General features: G+C 43.4%; 1 protein-coding gene across 2 annotated transcripts in view; it reads right to left on the bottom strand.

The window, feature by feature from the left end:
* LOC148519293 (septin-2A) overlaps positions 1–27,887 on the bottom strand; it is a 131,711-nt gene that overhangs the window by 8,931 nt on the left and 94,893 nt on the right. For both annotated transcript variants that reach the window (XR_015878949.1, XM_088476660.1), the window contains exon 12: positions 7,101–7,184. Coding sequence is in view for 1 of the 2 variants with exons in the window: in XM_088476660.1 (XP_088332786.1) it covers positions 7,113–7,184 (72 nt within the window). In the remaining variant the exon portion in view is untranslated. The remainder of the gene's footprint in view (positions 1–7,100; positions 7,185–27,887) is intronic.

The raw sequence follows: 27,887 nt of genomic DNA, 5'->3' as shown, positions 1-27,887 counted from the left end.
TTTGGATGTGGTTAGGGCTCTCCGCATCTATGTTGCCAGGACGGCGTCCCTCCGCAAGTCTGAGTCTTTTTTTCATCCTCTATGATGCTGTTCGGAGGGGTTGGCCGGCGTCTAACCAGACTTTGGCATGTTGGATCCGGCTAACTATTCATCAGGCTTATGATAGTGCTGACCGTCGGCCTCCTTCGTCCATTTCGGCTCATTCCACACGTTCTGTGGGTGCGTCATGGGCGGCCGGTAGAGGAGCCTCCACGTCACAATTGTGACGTGCGGCCACTTGGTCTTCAGTTCACACGTTTGTCAGGTTTTACAAATTTGATACGTTTGCTACTTCGGCATCCCGTTTTGGCAGCCTTGTTCTGCAGGTGCCACAGAGCACTCCCGCCCGTGGGGAAAGCTTTGGGATGTCCCCAGCGTAAGCACCTCCAGTGTCCCCTAGTGGAAGAAAGAGAAAATGGGATTTTGGTACCTACCGGTAAATCCTTTTCTCTGATTCCACAGGGGACACAGGACGCCCACTTCTGCGCTCTTAGCCTGCCTGTTCGGCTCGTTCCGTATGTTGGATGCTTCTGTCATGTGTGCTCTTCTTTCCTTTTTTTTTTTTTGTTTACTCCGCTTGGTCTCCATCTCCTCTCGGTTTTCATTTTCTAAACTGAGGGCTGGTGGGGCATAGAGGGGTAGGAGCTTCACACTTCTAAATTATTTAAAGTGCCAGCTCCAGTTATCCACGCCTCTATACCCCAGCGTAAGCACCTCCAGTGTCCCCTGTGGAATCAGAGAAAAGGATTTACCAGTAGGTACCAAAATCCCATTATTGCAACAATGTTCTGGGACTTCTCCAAATGATGGGCTTACCAGAATATCGAGCAGAATACTGGTGGCTCTTTGGATAGTTCTAAAAGGAGCTTAAAATGCGTATTACTGCACAATGGGAATACATTTGCATCGATTCCTATCGGTCATTCATCAAAACTGAAAAAACAGTATGAAAATATCAAGTTAGTCTTAGAAAAAATTGCTTAATCTCAGCATCAGTGGTCTGTTTGTGTTGATTTAAAAATGGTAAACTTTCTTCTTGGGCATCAAAGTGGATATACTAAGTATCCTTGTCACATATGCTTATGGGATAGTCGTGCAAAACAAAAGCATTGGCAGCAAATCGTATGGCCTCCAAGAGAAGTTATAACTGTAGGAGAAGCCAACATCATTCATTAGCCCTTAATTGGCAGGAAAAAAATCATACTGCCACCTCTTCATATCAAACTGCGTTTAATGAAACAATTTGTAAAAGCATTGGACAAGTCAGGCGATTGTTTCACGTATATTTGTCGAATATTTCTATCTCTTAGTATTGAAAAATTAAAGGCAGGAATTTTTGACGGCCCACAGATACGGAAACTGGTGAAGGATCCACATTTACCACATCTATGACTGAAACCGATTCTGAAGCATGGCTGAGTTATGGGTCTGTCATTCAAAAATTTTTAGGCAATCACAAGGCAGACAACTATCATGAATTAGTCCACAACATGCTAAAATGTTTCAAGAAAGTAGGTGCCAACATGAGTATTAAAGTACATTTTTTGTACAGCCATTTAGATCACCTCCTGTCCAATCTAGGAGATTTAAGCGAAGAACAGGGAGAACGGTTCCACCAGGATATTCAGGTAATGGAAGAAAGATATCAGGGAGGGTGGGATCATGACATGATGGCCGATTACTGTTGGAGTCTGCAGAGGGACTGCCCGCAACAAGAATACAAAAGAAAATCCTATAAAATACGGTTCTCATAGCTTCCTAACACTTATGCCATTATCCTGTGTCTTTTTATAACATTTTACTTATCAAATTTAATCAGAATAAGAAAATCTCTTTTTAACTATTTTTAACATTGTTTAATTTAATTTTGCATAAATATTAAAGACACATGCATATTTCAAAAACTAGAGCCAATTAAAAAATAAGCATGGCATATTCATGATCAGGAGCACAACATTAATCGAAATCGACTCTTAAATCCCTGGCAACAGATTGACTGTTCCTCAGTGTAATTGATTGCCACTCAAGGCACAATTTACTTGTGCTTTTGAATAGGTTTAATATGTACTTTGCGGATTACGCACATGTCAACCAGATCAGCAATAGAAGGGCAACTTTCCATTTCCACTGGTGAGAGTTTGCTTTTGATCTGCATATGGGAATCTTGCTTTGTGACTTAAAGACTTACACCGGGGAAGAGTATTTCACAATAACTCAAAAGAATTTAGTGTTTAACCCTACATTTAAGCCAAGTGCTGTACATATATTTCACTGTGGGTTACATTTAATTTGAGACTATGGGATAAACTAGTGAAACAGTAGCAGGTAATTTTCCCTACCCCCCCCCCACCCCACCCCATTATCTTCCCCTGCAACCTCTCCCCTGAAGCTTCAATTTCTTTACTGCATAACTTGTTTTATCTGGAGGGGGCGTGGCCACATGTGGGCATGGCTGCACCTCTTTTGGTTGGGTCTAGCATGTGAGAGGTACCCACTCACAGGAGCATGGCATAGCACCAAGCAACTGGGACAAAAGTATTCACTATTAGGATGGGGAACCATCCCATATCTGCATTTTTAGCTGGATGTATTTAGATGCTATAATGTAACAGACAAAAATTAAAGTGCAACAACTTTATTTGTACATTTCTCATGTAAATAATGCAAAAATAAAATTTGTTGTTATAGCGATAAATGAATGAAGAACTCAATTTTGACATAAGGTCATCTTAAAACACACACATTCCGCAGCATATATCCTAACCCACTGCTCCATGCTCATTCCTCACTATCTACGCCATCTGTGTCACCCCTGTCTGTCTGCACCTCCCCTTTAGAATGTAAGCTTTCACGAACAGGGTCCTCGTTCCTCACGTGCTTCTCCTTCCCCTACTTATACTATCATGTACTCTTAACTCCCCAATTGGCACTTAACACTTGGTTGCTGACGCCCTGCTGCTTGTGTTATGCAGCTATATTTATAAATCATGTCCTTGTCCTGCATTGTTTTGTACTGCTAATAACTGTTTTTCTTGTGTGCTCATTTATGTACTGGCCATACACATATTATGTCCGCTTCCCCCCCCTCGGCGTCCCTGTATATTGGTATTTAAAATCATGGTAATGGTATCGCATAACAGATTGTTAAGGCTGTAGACAGCATAACAGATTGTTTAGCCTAATGCTGGACACTACCACTAGAATATATAGTATTACAGTCAATCACCACCTCACAGCCTATCCTTAACATCTATTCATAAAACTACTGGCCGCATATCCAGCTTCTGAGATGCATACATACCGTGAGGTAAGAGGGCCCTGCTCACAAGCTTACAATCTACAGGGAAATAGGCATTGGTACACTAGGATAGGTGCATATTGCAATATTGGTCCAGCCAGATTACAGAGGTTCTTGGTGGGATGTTTGATCCAGTCACACAGCAATGTTGGCCTGGAGTCAGTGGGATGTGTAAGTGTAGAAGAAGAATTATGTAAAGCTATGAGTGGACCCTATAGAGGGGATGTAATTGAGTAGGCTAGCTTATGGAAGTTATGTGGGTGGTTCTGGAATTTGATAAGCTTGCCTGAAGAGATGAGTTTTCAGGGAATGCTTGAAGGTTTGGCGACTAGAGGAAAGTCTTATTTTGTGTAGAAGGGCATTCCACAGGGTGCGTGCAGCCCGAAAAAAGTCCTGTAACCATGAATGGGAGCAGGTAACGCGTGTGAATGAGAGACACAGATCTTGTACAGAGCAGAGAGGTCGGGTTGGGAGATATTTTGAGATAAGCGAAGGGATGTATGTTGGTGTAGTTTGGTGAATAATGAAATGGATTTGTATGATTGTGACAAGTGAGGAAATGCAAAGACACAATCTCCATTGTATACTGGTATAGTGGGCATCTGCAACAAAGCCCTGCCATTGGAGAAGGCCATTGCTTGGTCTAGGCATCTATTGATTCCTGAGTAGGTAAACAGCCAACTGTCCAGAAATGCCTCTAGGAGACAGCAATATATTTCCTTATTGTACTCAATGAACCATTCAGGAAATTAATTTTTTTTCTTCCGGGTCCAGAATAGCATGGCACATCTGTCTGCTAGCAGAGCAGTAGTTGTGCAGTGGACTGTGGACATGCTTATTATTGGAGTGCAGGAGCAGCTGGACAAGTACTTACCTACCCAAGAAAGCACCAACACAAAGCAATGACTCTTTCCACTAGCAGCTGTTCAGTTTCCAAGCTGTACTAGTATCTAGTGGTAATTATATTTGCATCTCCAGACTCATAGTAATGATCTGTTCAAAGCCATCAGCCCCTCTTTCACATTTCAGTGAACTTATGTGAACTGCTTGGCTAGCATTTATTGTGGTATTTGTGCAATGGCTGCAACTACTAAATTGGCTTTTACAGACCATTACTTAAGCATCGCTAATAACCATCTATTTCTCAATGGATGTGCCAATTCCCATGGAGCATAATTTGGGCTACGCGTAGTTAATGTTGTAACTTTCTGTTCATTGTACAGCTGCATTAATTTTGTGTTAAAGTATATGTGATCTTTACATTCACATGCTGATAAACACCATTGCTGAGGCAAGCAATGAAGTTATAATAAGTTTTCACATCCCTCAGCTCTGTTTTATTCCCAAAGTTCCAGCACCAACAATTCCCTTATTTCAGTTGCAGTCAGTTTTATTAATCTGGCTCTCCTTTTTAAAGAAAGCAGCTACAATATTTTGGATACCACTCTGGTTGCAGGGTTAATTGAATCATAGCATTATAGTGTAGGCAGTCTGAGCCCAGTTACATGATAAAAAAAAAAAGATACTATAAAGTAAAACTAGCTACAGTTGTAAATCACATGTATATGCAAAGATTACAAAGAAATACAACTGGGTACACACCTTTGCCATCACTTGGGCAATCGTATAAATGCTCCCAATCAGCTGAGTACCGTGTCCCCAAGTTGACTCAATGTGAGTCCCCTGCGAGCCTCGTACACACTATGCTAGAAATATCTCAATGTGTACAGGCTACTATGGGGTCTGGAGGTCGGGCCGATAAATATTAAACAGCAAATAAGATGCGACCTTCTGATCGTTGTAGGAGCGCTATAAGCCGTTTATTGGCTAATGCTCCTGCAAACACACCTATACATTCGTCGGCCTGATCTCCCAATATCGGGCTGAGGATTTTATAGGTGTGTACTCAGCTTTAAACAGAAAGAATATTGAAGATATGAAATGTAATTGTCATTGTTGCAATATTGATTCAGGACACCATAGGGAACTAATGCAGGAAGTGATAAAAGTGAAAACAGATATGGATGAGCATGGCAGCGACAGAATTGAGTATAGACTGAAGGGGAGATAATCTGAGCAATCATCAATACAGGCATATGATAAAATAAATGATCATTTTGTTGATTCCTGATAAATAATATATCTTCTAGTAAGGTTGTTCAGGTAGAAGAAGCAACATGACTTGGAGATTAGACGAGCGTGGGGAGCAAATAAGAGGGCAGTGGGAAAGATTTTGCCAATATTAGTTTGGGCAGTGGAAGTTATTGTGGCACTGGATAACAGAATTAAGAATTTTTAAAGTAGGGCGTGATCAACACTGTCAAAAATGGAAGATCAAGGAAAAATAGTAGGGAAAAATGTCCATAAATTTAGTAATAATCGTCATTTTCAACTGTTGAAAATGTGGAATGCATTGGGTGCAAGCCAGATTGTCAGTAGGCCAGAAGAGAGCTACTCTATTGTATGCCAAACATCAAAAGCAAATTTGGAGCCAGAGGTAAAACAGAAATAGTGGGAGTTGCAAGAAGAAATTGGTAGTGCACGGGCAGGAGAAGACCTGGCCCAGAGATAACCTTCCACTTCAAGCTGGAGAGGTGATGCACTATGAGAAAGCAAAATCTGCTAACAATTCTGACAGCTGCAAATTTGTAGATTCACTGAGGTCTTTAATTCCAGAACTAATGTGGTGAGCATCAAACAAACGTAGAAGTGTAAAGGCCTGCTCTCTGGAAGCTACTGAAGCTGTCTGCCATATGTGCTGGACCCATATGATATAAACTTCAAAAACACCAGCTCAGGGGAGCTGGAGACAGATGCTTGCCTGCTCGCTGAGTGGGGCTTTCCTGTATCGCAGCTCTTTGGCAGTGACTATTGGGTACTCTAGGGTGGCAGAATATTTAGTACATATCAGAAACATCATTGAATGTGGAGCCATAGATCTGCAACAGATCTGTCACGTTTGATTGGTTTTTGAGGTGCACAGATGCTTGTATTAATAAAATTACACAAACCCTACTTGTACCAGGCCCCCTTCCTAGGGCGCATAATGCTACAGACTAACGCTGGCACATAAAAAAGACACTATTGTGAATGTATCACACTGAAGTCCTCCATAACTATTTTTGTTAAGTTGCAAAAAAAAAAACACCACAATACGTACATATATTTAAAAAAAAAATCATATAAAAATAAATAAGAGGTATCTAACAAATAACTAGACAGACAGATACAGGAAGACTACTAAAGGAACGTATAACAGATTCAGTGGCTTTCTTATACAAAAATTAGATGCCCCTATCTAAAGTTTGCGCCAGTTGATTGGACTGTAATTACAGGGGGTGCAGAGAGACATGTTCTATGAAGTTACAGACCAGGAATGGAGAGGAGTGGGAGCTATTTTTGTCGTGGAATGTGGGCTGCAGAGATGAGGTCACTGAGGGGAATATGAGAAGATTTACTCTCACTACCAGCCAGGTTTACGAAGACTGGGCTACACATATCTGCATATACTGTACTGCAGATACTCTCCTGCAAGCTCTTTGTATTGTTCTTACTAGTGGTGAATAAAAGCCTGACATCCCAATTGGAAAATGAGGTCAGTTCTGGAAGGCAAGCCTGAGCATGTATCGCAGGAAAATAATTCCAGGTTTAGTGAGACAACCAGAGAAACATTGACTCTATTTGCTGGAGAAGGAGCCACTTAAAGCTCTGTAGTATAGTCTACGTACTATACATTTGGACAAGAGCATCAGATGTGTCTTACCATAGAAGGAGCTCACTCTTCTCCGGAGGGCTTCATCCTCATCTGAGCCTGCATTTGTACAATCATCTCTTGCATTCTCCGTAGCTAGATAAGAGCCAGAATACAGGTTATCAGATCAGTGAGACAATGTGCACACAGTAACCCTGGCAATGAGTATACTTATCAGCACTAGCATAACAGTGCCTGTAGAAAAACAGTTGCTATACATCAAGAAATGTGACTTTTTCAAACTGTTATTAATTAGATACAAATAAGACAAAAATCGAGAAATCAATGAAATAATCAAAGATGGAAACTACTGGATAGTCGTGGAGACTTAATTATTGTACAAGGTGCGATGCAAACAATATACGAATGTGTATAAAATGCATGTTTAAAGAGGAAGATTATATCTGTATATATCTTATAAATGAGAACATCTGTTTGTAAGTTTGTCTAATTGCGATAAACTCAGGTACCACTGAACCGATTGTGATGCAGTTTTCACCATTGTGTAGGTCATTTTCCTAGGCAGACTTTAGGCTAAGGATCATCATAATCGGTCATCAATAGGCTGTGAGCTGGGCTCTGCAGGGAGGGGTCCCCTGCACTGCTCTCAGCAAGTTTAAATTACTTTCAGCCCTATGCTCCGAAGAGGAGCTTTTGCTGTAAGTAGTGACACGAGTCCAGAGCCTGCAACAAAGAGGGCAGCTGCCACATGAGGAGATCCATTACATAAGCGCTATGTACCTGCTGTTCAGGGACCCGTTATGTGCAATGATTGGTGGAGCTCCCTGTCATCTGAGGGGGCTGCAGCACTGTCCTCAGTGACAAGAATACCGGAGGGCAGTCACTAAAGAGAACAGATGGGCCGGCTCAGTACAAGTCCCTAGAGGTGGTTCCTGTGCAGGAGGCATAGCTCAGTACAAGGGAGCTGGTGTCCAAGTGGCAGGGATCACCAGAGTGCAGCCTACTGAGAGAGGGAGCTGGCTGCCTAGGGAGAAACAGATCACAGACTTCCACCCGAGCGGAGCAGGGTACTCCAGCTTATATTATATAGATATATATATATGCAGAACACAAGATGGTGCTGGTTTACAGATACAAATACTCAGACTGATAGTAATGTCCGGATCATTGATGCTTTTTGGCAATGTAACATCAGCTTTGATTTCGACTCATAAAAGAAGGGGAGGGAGTTAAAGTCTACAGAAAGAAACCTGCATGTGAAAGCTGATGGAGATGAGAGTTTGGGTACGCTTCCCTATCATCTGACTTTATGCCAAATATTGGGTGAACACTGGGTTGGAAAAGAAACCTTCATGTGCTTTCACACTACCTACTTTATAGTCAGTGGGGTATGCTCTATATTCATACCACATCTATAAGTCAATATAGACCTCTGGATTTTGTCATTTATGGTTGGTCAGTACCTGGGAAAGGACATGAATGTTTTGTATATTTTCTTTCTTTTTCATGTTATGAATTCTCCTCTTCATGAGTCGAAATCAACGCTGATGTTACACTGCCAAAAAGCATCAACCACCTGGACATTACGATCAGTCTGAGTATTTGTATCTGTATTTAACAAGACTTCCACCACCACACCTTACACAGATTCAAGATTAGCACAATTTTGTTTTTCTTATTTGCAGATTTTGTTGAAAAATATTTTAGAAAATCTAATAAAAAAGAACATATTTTTAAGACAGCTGGAGAAGTGAATTTTTTTGAATGCTTTTCAAATACTTATTTTAAGCCAAGTCTGGCCGCCACTTTCCCTTGTCCTAGTTAATAAGTCAATTTCCATAAGCTGGGTACAGACAGGAAATGTGCCCACGTCTTTCCCTGTTGGTGTTCAGCTTGTAGTGGACAGAGTCCAACAAAACTGGGATTTGTGTATTACGTTTAAAAGTACTGAAGAATGGAGGAGTAAATTTGTGCAAAAATTATTAGAAAAACCCCCCAAAACATTTACCATATTAGTTATGAAGAACATCATAATCTTAATACCAATACCTACAAGTCTGATTTCCCCTAGTAATCCAAAATATACTGCAAATGAACTTTATAACAAGTCAGTTGTGATGTCAAGCCTATTATAAACACAGTCTGCACATCAAACCATCTGCAACACAAATGCTAGTCCTGCTTGTCTTGCAATATAAAAGGACTAAACTCTTTCCAGATGAAAAGTATGTTAATATGAGAGAGAACTCCTGCAACTGGTAAGGTAATCTTTTTATAAGGAGCCTGCTTTAAAGAACTACTGGAAATTGTAAATGTGTAGCAACATGCAACCACGGAACAGTTACATGTTGCAAAGGGACAAAACTCAAAATTACAACTTTCTTAAATAACTCTCTATAATACAGTTGTAATAAATACTAACTGTAGAGGTGCTAAAAAATCATTCACCACGTCTTTCTGTAAAAAGGTTTCAAAAGCATGAGTATTATAATTTTAGCAGAAACTACAGCCACTATTGACTACTGTGCCCTGTCTATAAAAATTTTTGCTTTACTACTGTATCCCTATTTTGGCCTCTCAGTACAGATTCAAACATTCAGGGATTCAGTAAAATAACAAGGTGTTTTGCTTGGGCTTTAAAATTTTGGCCTTAGACACATCAGGAATTGGGCTGTTCTACATGCAGTTTAGAAAATAAACCCTATAACCTTCACAGTGAATTAGGTTAGCAGAAAGTGCTCTATACTATAGTCTAAAATCACAATGTACCTGTATTACCTAACTGGTAGATAAGGTTAAGTCATTAACAGTGGTCTACTTTATATGGCAGCTATAGGTAGAGATAAATCCCTTTCTCTGATTCCGTGGGGGACACTGGCACGAGCAGCCCATGTTTTGCTATTAAAACCAATACCCTTTTAAATTCTGAGCTTAAATATGGCAGGATGCAAGTAAATAAATCCTTGTTGACAGCAATTGTCAAACACAAAGGAGGAAGTGTGTCTGGGGCTCTTTTGCTGTATCCCGAGTCGGCGACTTGCACCCTGACCCAAAAGGGCTGCCACAGCATTTTGCAGAGCCATGTGTTAGTCTATGCCTAGTTGGTCAAGGATTAATTCTACAGCAAAATAATGACCCAAAACATACCTCCAGACTATGTCAAAACTAACTTAGAGGAAAAGGACCTCCAGTGGTGGTGGTTGGGGGAGCAGGAGGTGCCGACTTGTGGGTTAGGTATATAAGTGTAATTTTTTTTTTTTACAATTTTTATTGCAAGAATATGAATACAGAGATACAAACTACAATATACAACGGTAAGAGGGACAATAGTCCTAGAGACAACATGAAGCATCCATACGATGTATTCAGCACTATTTCAAATTAAACAATAAAAGGGAAGAAAGTCAGTAGAAGGATATAGGGGGGTAAAAAAAACGGGAAGGGGGGGGGGATTGAAGGAGGAGGTCCACATCTAAGTGAAAGTTTAGATGCTAGTTCAAGTAAAAAATACACGCCATAATACATTATTTGCAGAATGTAAATGAGCTGCAAATCTACCACATTTAAACCCCGAACAAAACTAGTGTTGGAGAGCAGCCAGACATAGCGAAGGTCGAAACAGCACACATGGCGTGAAATATAAACAGAACTCTAGCCATAATCATTCCCTAGTACCATGATAAGGGATTTGCATGAAGTAGTCGTCAGACCATCGTTCCCAGACCTGCTCAAATGTATCAACTTTATCATGATGTGTTCAAGTGATCTTTTCCATAGTAGCAATAAACCACTTAAGCAGGTGCATGGACGAAGAAGGCTGCTTCCACAATATGGCCAGAGAGCATCTAGCTGCATGAAGGATATGAAGATTGCGTTTAGAAGAGGCACTATACCCAGAAACCGTGAGGCCTAGCAATGCCGTCCAGAGACTCAAAGGAACCCAGGCCTGGAAGATGTCTCCCAGAAGATTCCCGACCTCTGCCCAGTACAGAGAAATTTTAGGGCACCTGCACCATATATGGATAAAGTCACCCTCCTGACCACCTCCACGCCAGCACAATGGGGAGGAAGTGGGATAAATTTAATGTAGTCTGGTGGGGACTAGGTACCAGCTGGCATAGATTTTATAGGAATTCTCTTGATTGTGTGCACTTTTTAATAAATATCGTAGAACTTTATTGGAAACATCTCACAGAGTAACGGAAAATTGTTAAAAAACTGTGAACGCTACCAAACCCATATAAAACGTAGGCGAATATGAGGAAAACAGAACACCTGTTTTGCACTGCTTCCAGGGTTCATCCAATACTTCCAACAGGAGAACAAAGCATGTCGTTTTCTGCTACAAACCTATTACATTAGAGTAAGCTACATGATTTTTGACTATCAATAACAGTTAGGGGCACATAGGCTAAAGGGTGCAAGTCTGCACTGGACAAAAGTTATATAAGGGGCACAAGCAATGCGATGTGACTAGTACGCACCAGCAGACTGTGGTGATTAATTTGATATACAACACTTGTATATCTGTGTGCGACTGAGTCTCTGAATATGAACTGCTACAATATAGCAGACAAAGTTTTTCAATTCCAAGTTCAGTTGTGGTTCCTATACAAACTCGAGTGCACACAGATATAGCAAAGAATTAGTGGTGCATATCAGAATTATTAGCACAGTATGCTGGTGTGTCCTAGTCACATCACATTGCAACTTAGGGCATGATTCAATTAGAGGTGAAAAGTGCAGTTTGGAGAGAAGTTTCTGCGGATTCGGACTTTCCGCCTGTTTTCAAAGTATCTCCATATTCAATTCCAGGAAGATTTCGCCTTAGCGGAAATTCAATGCATTGTAATAAGCGGAAAAGTATCTCCTATGAATAGCAGGTGAAAAAGTGTGCAAAATCTTTATTTTGGGGTGCAAACGTGGGGAAACGACTCAAAACCCTTGGGACAGCCCCCCAAAGGACAAATCAACAAAAAAATAAATTACCTCAGAACACCCCAAAAAAGACATGTCATTTTTGGGCTGAAAAAGTAAAAAGTGGGGGGACAACTATAAAAACTAGGGAAATAGACTTCTTGGGGTGCTGTAAGGAGGGGCCAAGTGTTTTGGGGATTGCAGGTTCATGTACGAGGGTGTTTTTAACGTTCTTTAAAAGTTCACTTTAGAGATGCAAAAATATGCTAGCACCCATTTTCAAGTACCCCAAATTTGACTGGACTACTGATATTTACACAAAAAAATTGCTTTATGCCATTCTTCACCACTTTTCCAAAGATGTTAATAGCAAGCAATTAACACCAGTTAAGTACCCTAAATAGTTCAATTAGAGCTATTAGTACACATCCTTTATGATTTGGTATGTCAGCCCATCTTTTCCTGGGGTACAGCGTGATTCCCCCATTCCTCCTGCACTTTCCGCCGATTCCCGTTTTCGCCTATTTCCAAATTGAATTAGGCGGAAATCAGGGACTCACACAGATAGATTCCGCCTCTGAAACAGGTGAAGGAGGCAGAAAGTCGGACAGGCGAAACTTTCCGCGGCTAATTGAATACGGGCCTTAGACGCATGTTCTGCAAAAAAGACACCCGGCGTTAGCAGAGTTGCATGGGACCTGGCGGCTCACTTACGCCGGGCAAGGCGCGTTGCGTGACATATTAAGGCTAGATGTATGAGGACACATCTGTAGGCTGAGCCCCTGCTCTAACTCTAAATCTATTCACACATTTTAAATAATGCCTTCTCTGCAGTGCAACATGGCTTCACCAAAGGCACAATTGCACCTTCTAGCTGGATTTACTTTTAAATCCAAATAAGGCACTTTATCTTTTACCATTCACAGCCAGTAACAGTAATGACTTTTACCCATCCAGAACTTGTATTTGTTGTGCCTTCCACACCAGCATTTATATTATAAGTTGTCTATTAAATGGAATTTGTTGAATATAATAAGACTAGTTCTTGCCAGAGAATCTAGGCTGACAGTGAAGCTACAATGATACTGACAGTAATCCAAACCACTGGTGTCACTCCCAGCAAGATATTGCATAGTATTTACCCGGACAAGAGTGAAAGAAGGGAGAAGGGACGGATCTGAGAAATAAGGAGGAGCTCTATTCTGACAGGATGTTCCCACGATGTTTGCTGCTGTGGTTTAAAAATACATTAGGCCTGGACAATGACATGGGGAGAAGGATGGGGCAAATCCCCTGGCCAAAAACAACAGTCAGGGATTCCAGGCTGAGAGGGTCTAATATGAACCAGGAAAAAGACTGCAAAGAATATTCGTGAAATGAGGCATTGCTATTGTATGTTCATAAGCGGCCAGTAGTGCTGGCATTACTTACATGTACATTCTAGCCCCTGATAACAAGCCCCATTAATGTAACTGAAATACCACCTATGGACGATTTCAGGAAACTAAGTGAGGGTCATACGTATGGGGGACTGACATGTCATATTTGAAAAGGGGTTAATACACAACCACTGTGGAAACAATATCAGTACAGTTATTATTCCAACTGCTAAATATTAACAGATGACCTGAAACATTTCCTATAGAGTAATGAAATGCAGCCTCTGCCTTTTTGCGACCTGCAGTCTAGGCAGCAGAATACAACGTCACACTGACATGTCAGGCTCCCTGGGCTCGTTTCCCTCACAGCCAACTCTGATTCTGTGCATGGCTCTTTCCAAATAAACTGGTAGATTTGTACACACAACCAATAGTTCTGAACAATAATACGGACCTGTAAATGTTGTGGTATGTGGGTGGTGTGCAGCTCAAATAAAGAGTTACAAATATTTCCTTTTCTGAAGCTCCTGTATAAGCTCAGTAAAAAAAATCCAATACGTTTGTCAGACATAAAGCAGCTAGTGTAGCCCAATCGGGAAGCAATAGTTGCATATAGAGACAGGCACGTATAAATCAGACATGATACGTGTCATTTTACGGCACAATCTGCGCTATGCACTAGCATCAGACTTGCCTACTTTTGAAAAAGCATTTCAGGGAGATAGTGACAGCAGCACCTAGGAGTGCTGCGGTACAGTGGACGAGTGCTGCTACATCCGAGAGGTGTGTCCTAATAGTGACTTACATCCAAATGTAACCAAGCCCCAAAGTAGTTAGGAAATGTGTTTTACACATATAAGTGGCCACAGGAAACCTTGTACATAGCCATTGGGAGTATAGTGCCTTATAACCAATGTATAGATTTCTGAATGTATGGCGCAATGAGGGAGATTGCTAGACTCTTCAGGGAGTTAGGGAGATTGCTGCTATTTCACGGAGTCTCCCAGACAATCGGGGGAGTTGGCAAATATGACTGTCACTCGGATCAATCATCAGTTCAGTTTGTTTCTGTCACCTTTCTGCAAAACACTTGTCTGAACAAACAATGAGCTGCCTGCACACCAGTACACTCATGATGAGGGTTTGAAATGACCTTACCTTAATTATGCTTAGGTAAATCAATCAACTAAGTAAATAATGAGACCACCCAAGAAAATAAGTTTAGGGGTAAATTACATAATACTAATCAGTACTCCTCAATCTGCAATTAAACTGCAGGTATAGGTAAGTCAGTATTGGCAGCTGTTCAGTATTGTGGAGGGTCAAGCAGAGAAAGTATAAATGTGGCATAATGTCTGTATTAGCTGCTTATGCCTATGGCCAGTCATACAACATAACTGCTACAGAGGTGTCTGACCTGCAAAACCAATGTAGCCAGAGGAATGGCACACAGCCCCACTTATATCGTGACAGTCTGCCCATGACCACGTTGTATGATGTTATAAACCCATCTACTATAGAGCATAGGTGTTTGGTTGCAGGTTTGTCAGATATTAACAAATAGTACATTATAAATCATTACTAGGATTCTAAGGAAAAGAACACAGTTCTTAAGCCTATGCTTTGGAAACTGAAAGATGCATGGGTAATGATCACAGAGATTACCAGACTAGCTAATAACATAGCTCCTTCCAGATCAGCATGTTTCTCAAAATGCGTTATACTCATGTATATTTGGTCCAGGTGCATGGACACTGTACAGATTATGTTCTGAGACCAGTGCTATATTCAGCAGGAACTCCTGAACCTCTCGTTAACTATGACGTAATGTCCTGGGCCAAAATGTATTTTCCATAAGATAAGTTTCATTGTAAAGGCCCCTTTGAGTGCCTTCTCCTCTAATACTATATATGTATATATATAATATTTATATGAATGTTTTTCTATAGCTCCACCCACAGTTCCTAAACCTATTTTTTTTCCCCAGAAAAATAGCCCTGTCTGGGACAATAACCACATGTGCAGTCTACTACTTTGTATTTTGGAGGAGACTAAAACAATGATTCAGGCCTCAGATACTTTCTAGAGTGGTTTGATTCATGACAATATTTCTAAACTATTTTTGAAAATTGTTCCTTTCATGGTCTCCATTTTCATATTGATTCCAAAGAGGTAGCACAGCTCCCTCTGGTGGGAGTTCAGTGTCACAACAACATTAAGACAGTAATCAGAAAAGGGAAAAGTGGATCACAGTACAAAATACAAGGCCTCTTGAGCCCCCCCCCCCCCCCCCCCCCCCTTCTGATGTCTTGGGTCAGTGCTCAGCTGCTAAACTATCCAACACCCACTAGTGTCTGCAGCTCTGATAGTAAACAAATACTCTCTGGGGGTTATCCAATTAGGCCTGAACATTGTTCGGGCGCTAATGGATAGCTGCAATCGGTGAAAAACGGGGATTTTTACCCGATTATCCCCGTTTTTCGCCAATTTTTATTTTTCACCTTATCCAATTATTTCGGTCGAAATAATAGGATAGTTCTCCCGAAACCACATAGGACCCGCGGTGAAAAAACGTCACTTATCGTGGATTATTTTTCCGGACACATCACGTCCCGGAAAAAGTGGAGTTATTGTAAAACTTACCTTGGTCTTTCTTCGAAGTCCATAGGGTCCACAGGGAGATATTGGGGTGTAGGTGGGACCTGGAGGATCAGACACCAACAGTAAAGCTTTTCAACCCCAGGATGCTTTGGTCCTTCCCCCTATACCCCGCCCGCAGCCTGAGGGCTCTTCAGTTTTGTTAACAAGCCAAGGCAGGAGCAGGATAGGAGAGACGGAAGACTGGTACACTGAGGAATCACACTCCCACACAGAGAAGGAAACAAGTGGCCAGGAGAAGAAACCCATAGAAGCCAGGAATGTCAGGGCGGGTGCCCTGTGGACCCTATGGACTTTGAAGAAAGAGAGTTAACCAAGGTAAGTTTTACCATAACTCTCCTTTTCTTCTTCAGGGTTCATAGGGCTTCACAGGGAGACATTGGGGACTTCTCAAAGCAGTTGTTCAAACAGTGGCAAACACAGGATTTCTAGAGGGGGGTTTCCAAATGCTTGATTTTAGAGTGAGTGTGGCCAGTCCATGAAGAGGGTATAATTAGCACTTACCCAGCTATAATATGTGTCATACAAAGTATATTGTGTTGCATAATTCCAGCATATACAGGACCAGCGATCATAGTATGCCATTAGATGTGGCAGTCGGTCTATCCTGTCTGAGCAGAATGGTTTTTTTTTTTTTCAGATTTGGGCACCATTCCTGACCATTAGAGCAAGTCCGTGAGTCTGGGGGTGCAGCAGAAGAACCTAGCCCTGCTCTGGACATATATGTACATATCGGTCTCCTTATGTACTGGATAGTGTATAATTATACAGTATTAATTATTAACCCTATTGATGGTCTATAGCAGTGCACCCCTAACAGTGCATGTTTTTCACATCTCCTAGTTGGTGCATAGGTATATTTATTACTGGCTGACACATTTTAAAAGATCCACAGTTGGTGCTAATCATTTCATTTGTGATACTGAGAAGAACATGCAGCACTAGTAGCATTCTATTATATTACTATTTCTATTGTGGTCATGGTGTGTGCTAGGCAGGGGGGTTTCCAGGCAGATGGAAACCCCCTTGCGTTTGCCTATGTCAAGGATGGGAATGCTCCTGAGCTGATAGGAGAACCCTACGCCCGAAGGAAGCATCCTGAGAGGCAAATGTATCAAAGCCAAAAAACCTATGAAATAACCTAATAGAGACCATTCTCCTGCATGCACATCGTGAAGGCTGAGGAAATCCGCTTCTCAATTGAGAATCCCCGGGATGAACACTGTGGAGATTGCGTTAGGCCCATGTGAGAATGTGGGACACTTCTGTCATTGCTGACTGAATTTGAGTGCCCCCTTGGTGATTGAGGTATCCCACAGCCGTGGCGTTGTTGGACTGTACTTGTACTGGCCTGTTTTTCAGAATATTCTGTGCCAGAATGAGAGCTCTGTAGAATGTGGGACACTTCTGTCATTGCTGACTGAATTTGAGTGCCCCCTTGGTGATTGAGGTATCCCACAGCCGTGGCGTTGTTGGACTGTACTTGTACTGGCCTGTTTTTCAGAATATTCTGTGCCAGAATGAGAGCTCTGTTCCAGGATGTTGATTGGTAACACTGCTTTGACTGGGGACCATTGGCCCTGGAAGGAGTGCTGGCCGGTTACTACGCCCCACCCTCGGAGTCTTGCATCCGTAGTGAGGAGAGCCCAGTCCAGGATCCAAAAGGGACGACCCTTGTTCAAATGGGAAGTAGCCACCAGGCCAGGGAAAGGCGAACCTCTGGGGGGGAGGCTCATCGTCTGGGATTTGAGCAGATGAGGTATCCCATTCCACCTGGAGAGGATCAGGTGTTGTAGGGGCCTGGAGAGAAACTGGACGAACTCCACCATGTCTAAGGTGGACACCATTGATCCCAAGGCCTGCATTGCAGAGTGAATTGACACTCGGCGATTGTGGAGCAGTCTGCGTAGTCTGTGCTGCATAGCTGAAATCTTGTCCGCCGTTAGGAAGAATCTCTGAACTCGGGAGTCCATGAGGGCTCCCAAATGTACCATCCCTTGAGAGGGTGTTAGGGAAGATTTTTTCCATTTGATCAGCCAACCGTGCATTTGAAGAAAAGCAATGGTTACCTGTAGATGGCGCTGAACAGTCTCTGGGGAGCTGGCCAAAAACAAGAGATCGTCCAAGTATGGGAGCAGTTTGATCCCTTGACAACGAAGAGAGGCCGCCATAATTACCATGATCTTGGTAAAGACCCAGAGAGCCTGAAATTGGTAATGTTGCTGTAGTATAGCAAACCGGAGATATTGCTGATGAGAAGGCGCTATAGGTAAATGTAGGTAAGCGTCCTGAATGTCTAGAGATACCATAAACTCCCCAGGCTCCATAGCTAGGATAATGAAATGGAGGAATTCCATACGAAACCTGGGAACCCTGATAAACTTATTCAGAGATTTGAGGTTGAGGATAGGCTGATGAGACCCATTGGGCTCTTGAACTAAAAAAAAGGGTAGAATAATAGCCCTTGCCCCGTTGTGAGGAGGGGACACGAATTATTACTCCTGAATTGAGTAAAGACTGAATGGCTTTTTGGAGCAGCAGGGCCTTGGTTGGGTCCGATGGAGGTCCTGTGCAAAAAAACTGAGGGAGAGGCCCGCCCAGTCAGGCTGTAGGATTGTCCTCAGACTTGGCAGGTGGATGTCTAGTAGGCCAAGTCTGTTTGGTCCTAGGCTTGGAGGCCTTGGTTGAGATCTGATGTCGTGGAAAAGACTGACCCTTGGCTTTTTCCTGAGGCCAAAAGGACTGAAAGGATGACGTCCGAGGCTTTGTATTATATGTAGAGGGCAGGAACGCTGTCTTGTTAGCCAGCAAAGTAATCACAATTTTATCTAATTCTAGTCCAAATAGGATGCCTCCTGCATAAGGCAGACACTCTAGAGCCCGTTCTGACTCTGAATCTGCTTTCCAGGAACGTAGCCAAAGAATACGGCGGGCCACTACCGAAGTGGCAAATATCCTGGAGGCCAGGAGAGCCGTATCCATAGCTGCTTCACCTAAGCAGGAAGCTGCATCTCTAATGTAAAATATGTAGGACAGCTGTTCCCTCGAAACAGGGGGAAAAGTCTCTTCTAGGGCCTCTGCCCAACTGTCAATGGCTTTTGACACGCTTGCTGTAGCCCTAGCAGGACGAGTAATAGCTCCTGTAAGAGAGTATATAGATTTATGACAAGCTTCTATACGTCTATCTGTAGTCTCCTTCAAGTAGGTTACAGTATGAATGCGTAAGGTGGCATTTTTAACCAGACGTGTTACATGAGAATCCACTGCTGGGAAAACTTCCCGTTTAGTACAATCAGTAGCTGGAAGAGGGTAAAAGGAACTGAACCGTTTTGGAATTTGAAACCTTTTACCGGGCATATATCAAGCTTCACTCATGTGATCAGATAGCTGGAAACTCTGGTAAAACAACCTTTTGTTGCTTAAAAAGTGCAAGTTTTTTTCTTAGGAGCGGGTTCATCCTCTTCTATTTGTAGAATAGTTTTAACAGCTCTCACAAGATATTTAGTTTAGTGGGTGGCTCCTCTTCTCCTGAGAGAGATCTACATCCTCTGCCTCCCCAGATGCCAGATGATATCTCAGAATCAGATAACTGTGTGGATTGGGAAGATAACATAGTATGTTTAGTAGGCTTAGTGGGATGTAGTCAGGATGCCGACCGCCGAAATCCCTACAGCGAAAGCCAGGCATGGGACTTAAGATAGGCGTCTAAATACCGACACCTATCATTAGCTCCACGACGAAATCACAAACCCGGCAGACCGAACATTGGTTAAGCCGGGAGTCGGGAACTCTTACCCGCGGGGGGTGTGTGGGAGGGTTAAGTTTAGGGACTCCCAAGGGGACTTAGGTTTAGGCACACCCCCCGGGAGGGTTAGGCAAGGGGAAGGGGGGTTTGGGTTAGGCACCACCGGGGGGGAGGTTAGGGAAAGGCATCCTCCCGGGAGGGTTAGGTTTAGAGTGCGGGGAGTGGGGGTTAGGTTTAGGCACCCCTCGGGGGAGGTTAGGGTTAGGCACCACTAAGGGAGGGTTAGGGGGGAGGAGAGGGGAGGGCTAGGGGAATTACTCTAGTCAGGATCTTCATCTGCCGGCCTTCCGGCGTCGGGATTTCATACCGATTCCAGCTATGGGCCGTATTCAATTAGAAGCGAAAAGCCGATATCCGCGAAAAAGTATCGCCGATTGCGACTTTTCACCTGTCGGAAACTTATCAATTCCATCCGCTTTTCGTGTACGCGGAAAGTCAATGCAATGTAATATGCGAAAAAGATTCGCCTCTGAATAGCAGGAGAAAGGAAGTGCAAAATTTTTATGGGACAGCCCCTCAAAGGATAACTGCGTCAAAGAATCCCTAAAAAAAAGTGAAATGCCCCAAAAAAGTACTTTGAATTTCGGGGCGAAAAAGCACAAAGTGGGGGGACAAATTCGCAAACTAGCGAAATAAGGTTCTGGGGGTGCTCTAAGAAGGGGTCAAGTGTTTTGGGGATTGTGGGTGCTTTTATGAGGGTGGAATTTCACTTTTATTAAAACTATACTTTAGAGCACAGGTTCTCAAACTCGGTCCTCAGGACCCCCAACAGTGCATGTTTTGCAGGTCTCCTCACATAATTGCTAGTGATATAATTAGCTGCACCTGTAGATCTTTTAAAATGTGTCAGTGAGTAATGAATACACCTGTGCACCTGCTGGGTGACCTGCAAAAAGTGAACTGTGTGGGGTCCTGAGGACCGAGTTTTAGAACCACTGCTTTAGAGACATTAAAAGATGCTTGCACACATTTTCAGGTACCCCAAATTTGCTAGGACTACTTATTTTCTCCAAAAAATACTGCTTTATGCCATTCTTCACCACTTGTGCAAAGACGCTAATTAGAGGCAATTGTACCAATTTAAGTACCCCAAACAGATTTATTAGGGCTAATTGGGCACTACTACATTGATCCCCAATATTTCTGCATCTTTTTGGGGGGTTCAGGCTGATTTCCCCAATTCTGACACCACTTTTCGCCTGTTCTGACTTCACTTGTCGTCGTTTTCACATCTTTTGGAATTGAATAGGGCAAATAGCGGGTACACGCACAATAAATTTCCGCTGCTAAAATACGCTATGTAGGTGAAAAGTCCGGCATGCAAAACTTTATCGCGGGTGCGAAACTAATTGAATACCGCCCTTAGTAGGTAAAGGCTTTTCTTTTTGCAGCATTTGCTGAAAAACCGTACAGATATTAGCCAAACTCTGTACTGAGGTAGACAGTACGTCTACCCATAGGGGAAACACAGGATTTGCAGGGAGTACCTGCTGTGGCCATCCCATAGGGGGAGCTACCACGGGGACTGCTACTTGGTCCGCAAGTTTTGCCAGCATTTGCGAAAAGGCTGCCCAGGGTGGGTCCTGAGGAAGAGAAGCCGGAGATGTAGGGCCTGGGGCTGTAGCATCAGGCTGCTTGTTATTCTTTCCTCTGCCAGCAATAGCCACAAGAATAATAACATACACAGTATGATACAGGGCAGTGAAAACCCTGGATTATATGGCACAGTGTAGCGTGCAACCGCGTTATAAAGTATGTGATAGCACTCACAAATATCTGGGAAGACAGGATTTTGGTACTTACCGATAAATCCCTTTCTCCGATTCCACAGGGGACACTGGAGTCTCAGTACAGTGCGGTATAGATGTGGGATAACCGGGAGCTGGCACTTTAATAAATCTGAATAGAAGCTAGCTCCTCCCCCTCTATACCCCCCTACAGGTCAGTCTTAAGAAACGGTGACCAAGCAGAGCTGGAAAGTAGAATAATAGAGGAGAAGAGAAGCTAGAACATACATGAACAAACAAGCAAATATGCAAACAAATCAAGCAGACCTTGAAGAAAAACGACTGTCCAAACCAGGAAAAACAATAACCAATGCAGGTGGAACAGCGCCGGGTGGGAGTCCAGTGTCCCCTGTGGAATCGGAGAAAGGGATTTATCGGTAAGTACCAAAATCCAGTTTTCTCCTTCATCCACTAGGGGACACTGGAGGCTTCATGATAGTTGGGACGTCCCAGAGCTCACATCTCGGGCGGGAGAGCGCTGAGAACCCTGCAAAACGGCACAGCCATACTGTGAAACAGATGCCGCAAACGTGTCAAAACGGTAATACTTTGCAAAAGTATGCTGGCCTGACCAAGTGGCTACCCAACAAAGCTGGGTCAGGGAAACACCACGAAGGACCCACCGAGCGCGTAGAATGCGCTGTGATTGAAGTAGGAGGTTGTTTTGATGCAGCCAGATAGGCTTGTATGATTGTCAGATGAATCCATCTAGAAATAGTTGCCTTAGAAGCCAGGCCATCCCGAACGCGCCATATCATATCGAACAAACAGCGCATCCGACTTCCGGAGGGATGCTGTCCTTATCAACATAAATCCGAAGAGCCCGGACAATGTCTAGGGATCTGGAAGCCCAAGAATCGTCTTTAAACACCGGAACCACAATCGGTTGGGTTAATGTGAAACGCAGACACTACTGTCAAAGCCGGATAATTGGCTGAGACAGGATCGGTTTAAAATTAAATCTGCACGAGGCCATTTTGTGAATGGCAATGAGACGCCATCTTGCGACTGGCCGCCCAGCGTCATTTTAGTGAATCTCGCCCATTATAAGTACATACGGCGATGCTATTATTTAGCGTCGTGCGATTCCCATGCAATAGAAAGAAGTTAAAAGTCCTCATCATATAAATACAGACAGTCACTAAAACATATAAAATTATCAACCCTGCAAAACACGTACCATGGTGTACTCCACAAACACGTAGTCGCACAACGCTAACTAGCGTCTTTTCTCAATACCCCAATACTTACACACTGCACACTTACATAAAAGGTTCCCTAGTATTAAAGTGTAATATTCAAGGTTTATTCAGTATTAGTAATGTTGTGAAATAAATGTTATTTGATATCTAAGGTTTAGTACATGGTAAGCAGACCGTGTTTGGTGTTGTACTGATCCACTATGTCTTTGCAGATTTCCGGTATCATCGGTGAGAAGATCGCAACATGTGTCTGCAAACTATGTACCATAGAGAGTTAAACATTAAAATGTACACTGTAATGTAGCCAGCTTAGATTATTATGCAGCGGGAAACAGGACACAAAGAGCTGTTGGAGGTTTGATTGTGTACATACGAACTGACCTATGAACTATACTGTAACAGAAGAACCAGGAAGAAGAAACAATGGAATCATGCCAATCTGTTCTATTGTATTGCCTATCTCTGTAAAAGTATATATGTGGGCTCTCTGAAACTAAATGCTCAGTCTTCTTGCTTTGCTGTTGACGGAGGTTTCTACTTTGATGCCGGGATCTGGGTCCAGAGCGCGTGCGTATGTAACGACTGTACCTTGGACCTGTATGATTTATTTGCGCTAATTGTATTTAGAGCACAGCGTGTAACTATCTGTTTTTATGTTGAATAATAACTTTTTGTGCTTTGGAACCACAATCAAAGTCTGAAAGCAATTATTTCTTGTGCGACTCATAACGCTAAACAGCGACAATTATTTTAGAGTGTATAGGTAGGTAGGAATCGATAGATAGGAATCGATACTACCTTAGGCAAAAAAGATAACTGCGTACATAGCTCAGCCCTATCCTCATGAAAAATGAGTTAAGGCGGACAACAAGAAAGCGCCCCTAGCTCCAACACGCCTAGCAGAGGCGAGCGCCAAAAGGAGAACCACTTTTCATGATAAAAATTTTTATTCCACAGTCTGTAAAGGTTCAAATAGGGAAGACTGGAGAAAAGAGAGGCCCAAATCCAAATCCCATGGGGCCATTGGAGGTACAAACGGAGGTTGTAACCCGACAACTCCTTGTAGAAATGTTTGGACATCCAGCAATAACGCTAGTTTCTTCTGAAAGAAAATCGACAGAGCCGATATTTGAACCTTCAAAGATCCCAGACGAAGACCTGCTGATAAACCAGCTTGTAGAAAAAGAAGCAGCCTGGCTAAGTTGAATTCTGATGGTGTCTCTCACACCAGAGACATACGCCTTCCATATACGATGATAGTGCGTTGAGGTAACTTCCTTTCTAGCCCTTAACATAGTAGGATTTCACCCTGGAAGGAATACCCTTTCTTCTTAAGATAGCCCTTTAAACAGCCACGCCGTCAAACGAAGCCGCTTTAAGTCCTGTTAGATAAACGGACCCTTTTGCAGTAGATCTTCTTGCAAAGGAAGAGGCCACAGGTCGTCTATCAGTAGAAGATGTAGGTTGGAATACCACGCCTGTCTGGGGCAGTCTGGAGCCACCAACAGAACCTTTACCCTTTCTCGTTTGATTCTTTGAAGCAGACGAGGAAGAAGTGGGAGTGGTGGAAACAGGTAAACAAACTGAAACCGCCAAGGAGTTGTTAGAGCATTCACTGCCTCCGCCTGTGGATCTCTTGTTAGTGAGCAGTAAAGTGGCAGTTGATGGTTCAACCTCGATACCATGAAATCTACCTGAGGGAGACCCCAAAGCTGAATCAGTTGTTGAAAGATTGAGCATCCATTCTCCCGGATGAATGTCTTGTCGACTGAGGTAGTCGGCCTGCCAATTTTCTAACCCTGGGATGAAAATTGCTGATATCTCTACAGCAAATTCCTCTGCCCAGAGAAGAATGCGGCTTAACTCCCTCATGGTGGACCGACTCTTGGTGCCGCCCTATCTGTTGATGTACGCCACAGCCGTGGCATTGTCGAAATGCACTCTGATGGCACGGCCCTTCAAGAGAGGCTGTGCTACCTGAAGACCATAGAACACGGCCCTCCAGAATGTTTATGGGCAGTACCACCTCCAGTACCACCTCCAGTCCAGAGGCCCTGAAAGTGTCTTCCCCGAGTCACTGCCCCCATCCTCTCAGACTGGCGTCTGTGGTGAGGAGATTCCAATCCCATATTGCAAACCGCTTGCCTGCCAATAGGTGAGAGGAATTCAGCCACCAAAGGAGAGATGTTCGAGTGCTGGGTGACAGCTGAACTCGCTGGTGAAGAAAAAAGTGGGACCCTGACCACAGAGAGGAGGTCCACTTGGAATGGACGGGCATGGAACCTCCCATATTGGATGGACTCGAAGGTCGCAACCATCTTCCCCAGAAGGCGAATACGCAGGTGTACTGACACCCTGCGATGATGCAGTATCAATCACACCATGTGTTGGATGGAGGTGACCTATTCTTGTGGAAGACATACCTTCTGCTTCACCATGTCCAAAATCATCCCTAGGAAAGGCAGACTCTGAGTAGGCTGTAGATGAGATTTTTGGTAATTCAGGATCCATCCGTGTTGTAACAGAAGACTCTGTGTTACCCGGATGTCCTGCAGTAATTGAGTGACTGATGGAGCCTTGAGAAGCAGGTCGTCCAAGTACGGGATGATAGTAACCCCTTGAATCCGAAGAAGGGCCATCATTACTGCCATGACCTTCGTGAACACTCTTGGTGCTAATGAAAGACTGAAAGGTAAGGCCTGAAATTGAAAATGAGAGGTCCGCACTGCGAACCGAAGAAATGCCAGATGAATAGGAAAAATGGGAATGTGGAGATAGATATCCTTTATGTCCAAGGATACAAGAAACTCGTCCCTCTCGAGACCTGCAATGACAGACTGCAGGGACTCCATTTTGAACTTGAAGGTCTGCAAATATGGATTGAGATGTTTCAAGTTCAGAATGGGTCTCACTGAGCCGTCCGGCTTGAGAACTACAAACAAGCTGGAATAAAAGCCTTGACCCTGCTGATGGATAGGTACATGCACTATTACTCGAGAAGACAGTAGCTTTTCTATTGCTTCCTGTATTACAACCCGTTTGTCCGCTGATGCCGGCAAACCGGTTGTGAAAAAACGAGGAGGAGGTTGGATCTGAAAATCCAACTTCAACCCCTGAATAATAATGTCCCGGATCCAAGCGTCCTGGCAAGACTTGATCCAAACGTCTTTGAAATTGCGAAGGCGAGCTCCCACCCTGGCGTCCCCCAGGAGAGAAGGGAGCGCGTCATGCTGGAGGCTTAACTGAAGACTTATCCTGCTGGGAGGAGGATGCAGTGGCTCTACCCCTGCCTCTGGAACCACGGGAGATAGCGGAAGCTCCTCTGCCACGACCCCTGAATCTCCCTGGGATACGAAAGGACGGTCCAGCAAAGGGTTTCCTAGGAGGAGGAGCAGCAGATGGGAGATAACTGGATTTACCACCTGTGGCTTGAGATATCCACTTATCCAGTTCCGTTCCAAACAGAGCTTCACCTGTGAATGGAAGCGCTTTCACGGCTCTCTTAGATTCCGTATCCGCCTCCCATTGTCTCAGCCACAGGGCTCTGCGGGCTAAGACATCCAAGACCGAGGATCTAGAGGAAAGACTACAAATATCTTTTGAAGCCTCTCCAAGAAAAGAAGCAGACTCTGCAATCTGTTCCGCTAGAGGAACCAGATCCTCCGCCGGAACACCAGTCTTAAGGCCCTCAGCAAGCTGTATAGCCCATGCTTCCACCGCCTTGCTGACCCAACAGCTGACTAATGCGTGTCGAAGGGACACTCCCGCTAAAGTGTACATAGACTTTAAGGTACTTTCTAACTTCCTGTCAGAAGACTCCGTTAAAGAAACTGCTCCTGGAACAGGGAGCACTGTCTTTTTAGACAGACGTGACACTGAAGGGTCCACTGAAGGAGGTGTTTCGCATAATTTCATGCTCTCTGCAGGAAAAGGATAGTAGGATAAAAGTTTACGTGAGATCTGAAATTTTTTATCTGGGTGTTTCCACACTGAGGTAAGGATCTCGTTCAATTCCTCAGACACTGGAAAGGAAGCTGCTAGTCTTTGTTTCTTATTAAAGATAGACGGCCTAACTTCCACAGGGTCCATGTCCTTAACATGTAACACCTGGCGTATGGCTGCAATCAGTGCCTCTACACCCTGAGATACAGGCTCCACTTCCTCTGGCGCCTGTTCCTCTATAGGGTCCTGTACCTTCCCTTCCTCTGTATCAGGCATGTCATCCTCTTCTGGATCATCCCACATGAGGGGATTCGGTATTAATCTCCTAGCAGGGACACTAGAGGACGATGCCACTGGAGGAACCTGGGCTGACATAACCCCTGTGAACCCTTCTACAGACCTTGCTAAAGACCGCGCCCAAAAAAATGGTAGTTGCTCAGATCAGCTTAATTGCATAACACAGGTGCTAGTAAAGGGCGGGGTTTACACTGAACACAGAAAAAAAAAAGAGATTTGCCTCCCAGCACACTGCAGCAAAAACAATACTTAAATCCTACATAATAATAGCGATTCAGAGGTATTAGTTACACACATTTGCAAATATATGAATAAGCGCCAGGCCAATCGTCAAGGCTCCTCTATACTGGCGTCCCTAAAATTAAGGGGCTCACGTCCAAGAAGCAAGGCACCCCAAAAAAATTCCAGCCAAGGGCCATCCCCAGGGCATCACACGAAAAAGGGAAAAAAGGTGATAGTGAAGTATAAAGAAAAGATGTGTAAAGATAAATCAATAAGTGTTAATGAAATGATAAAGAATTAAAATGACATAAATAATGTACAAACAAATAGAGAAGTGATAAAAGTATTCTATGTGAATTAAGTGGTGATGCCATGAGAAAGGCCGAGTCAGAACCCCCCCGGGGGCCCCACTCCCAAACGCTCCCCCCAAAATAATTATTGCTACATAATGGTAGCACCCACTCCGGGTCATATAATTACAATTGATGTACTGCATGATAACAGAACATATATAAGCTGAGAGCTAACTTACCTTGGAGTTACCCCAAAAAACCTCCACATGGCACTATAAGCATCAGCACCTCCTCCTAATGCTGACAGCCTTCATGCCTCTCCAAACTTGCCAAAAA

Source organism: Taudactylus pleione, unplaced genomic scaffold (assembly GCF_031769625.1).
Source record: "Taudactylus pleione unplaced genomic scaffold, aTauple2 ptg000191l, whole genome shotgun sequence".
NCBI classification, from domain to species: Eukaryota; Metazoa; Chordata; class Amphibia; order Anura; family Myobatrachidae; genus Taudactylus; species Taudactylus pleione.
This window is presented reverse-complemented; position numbering and strand designations above follow the sequence as displayed.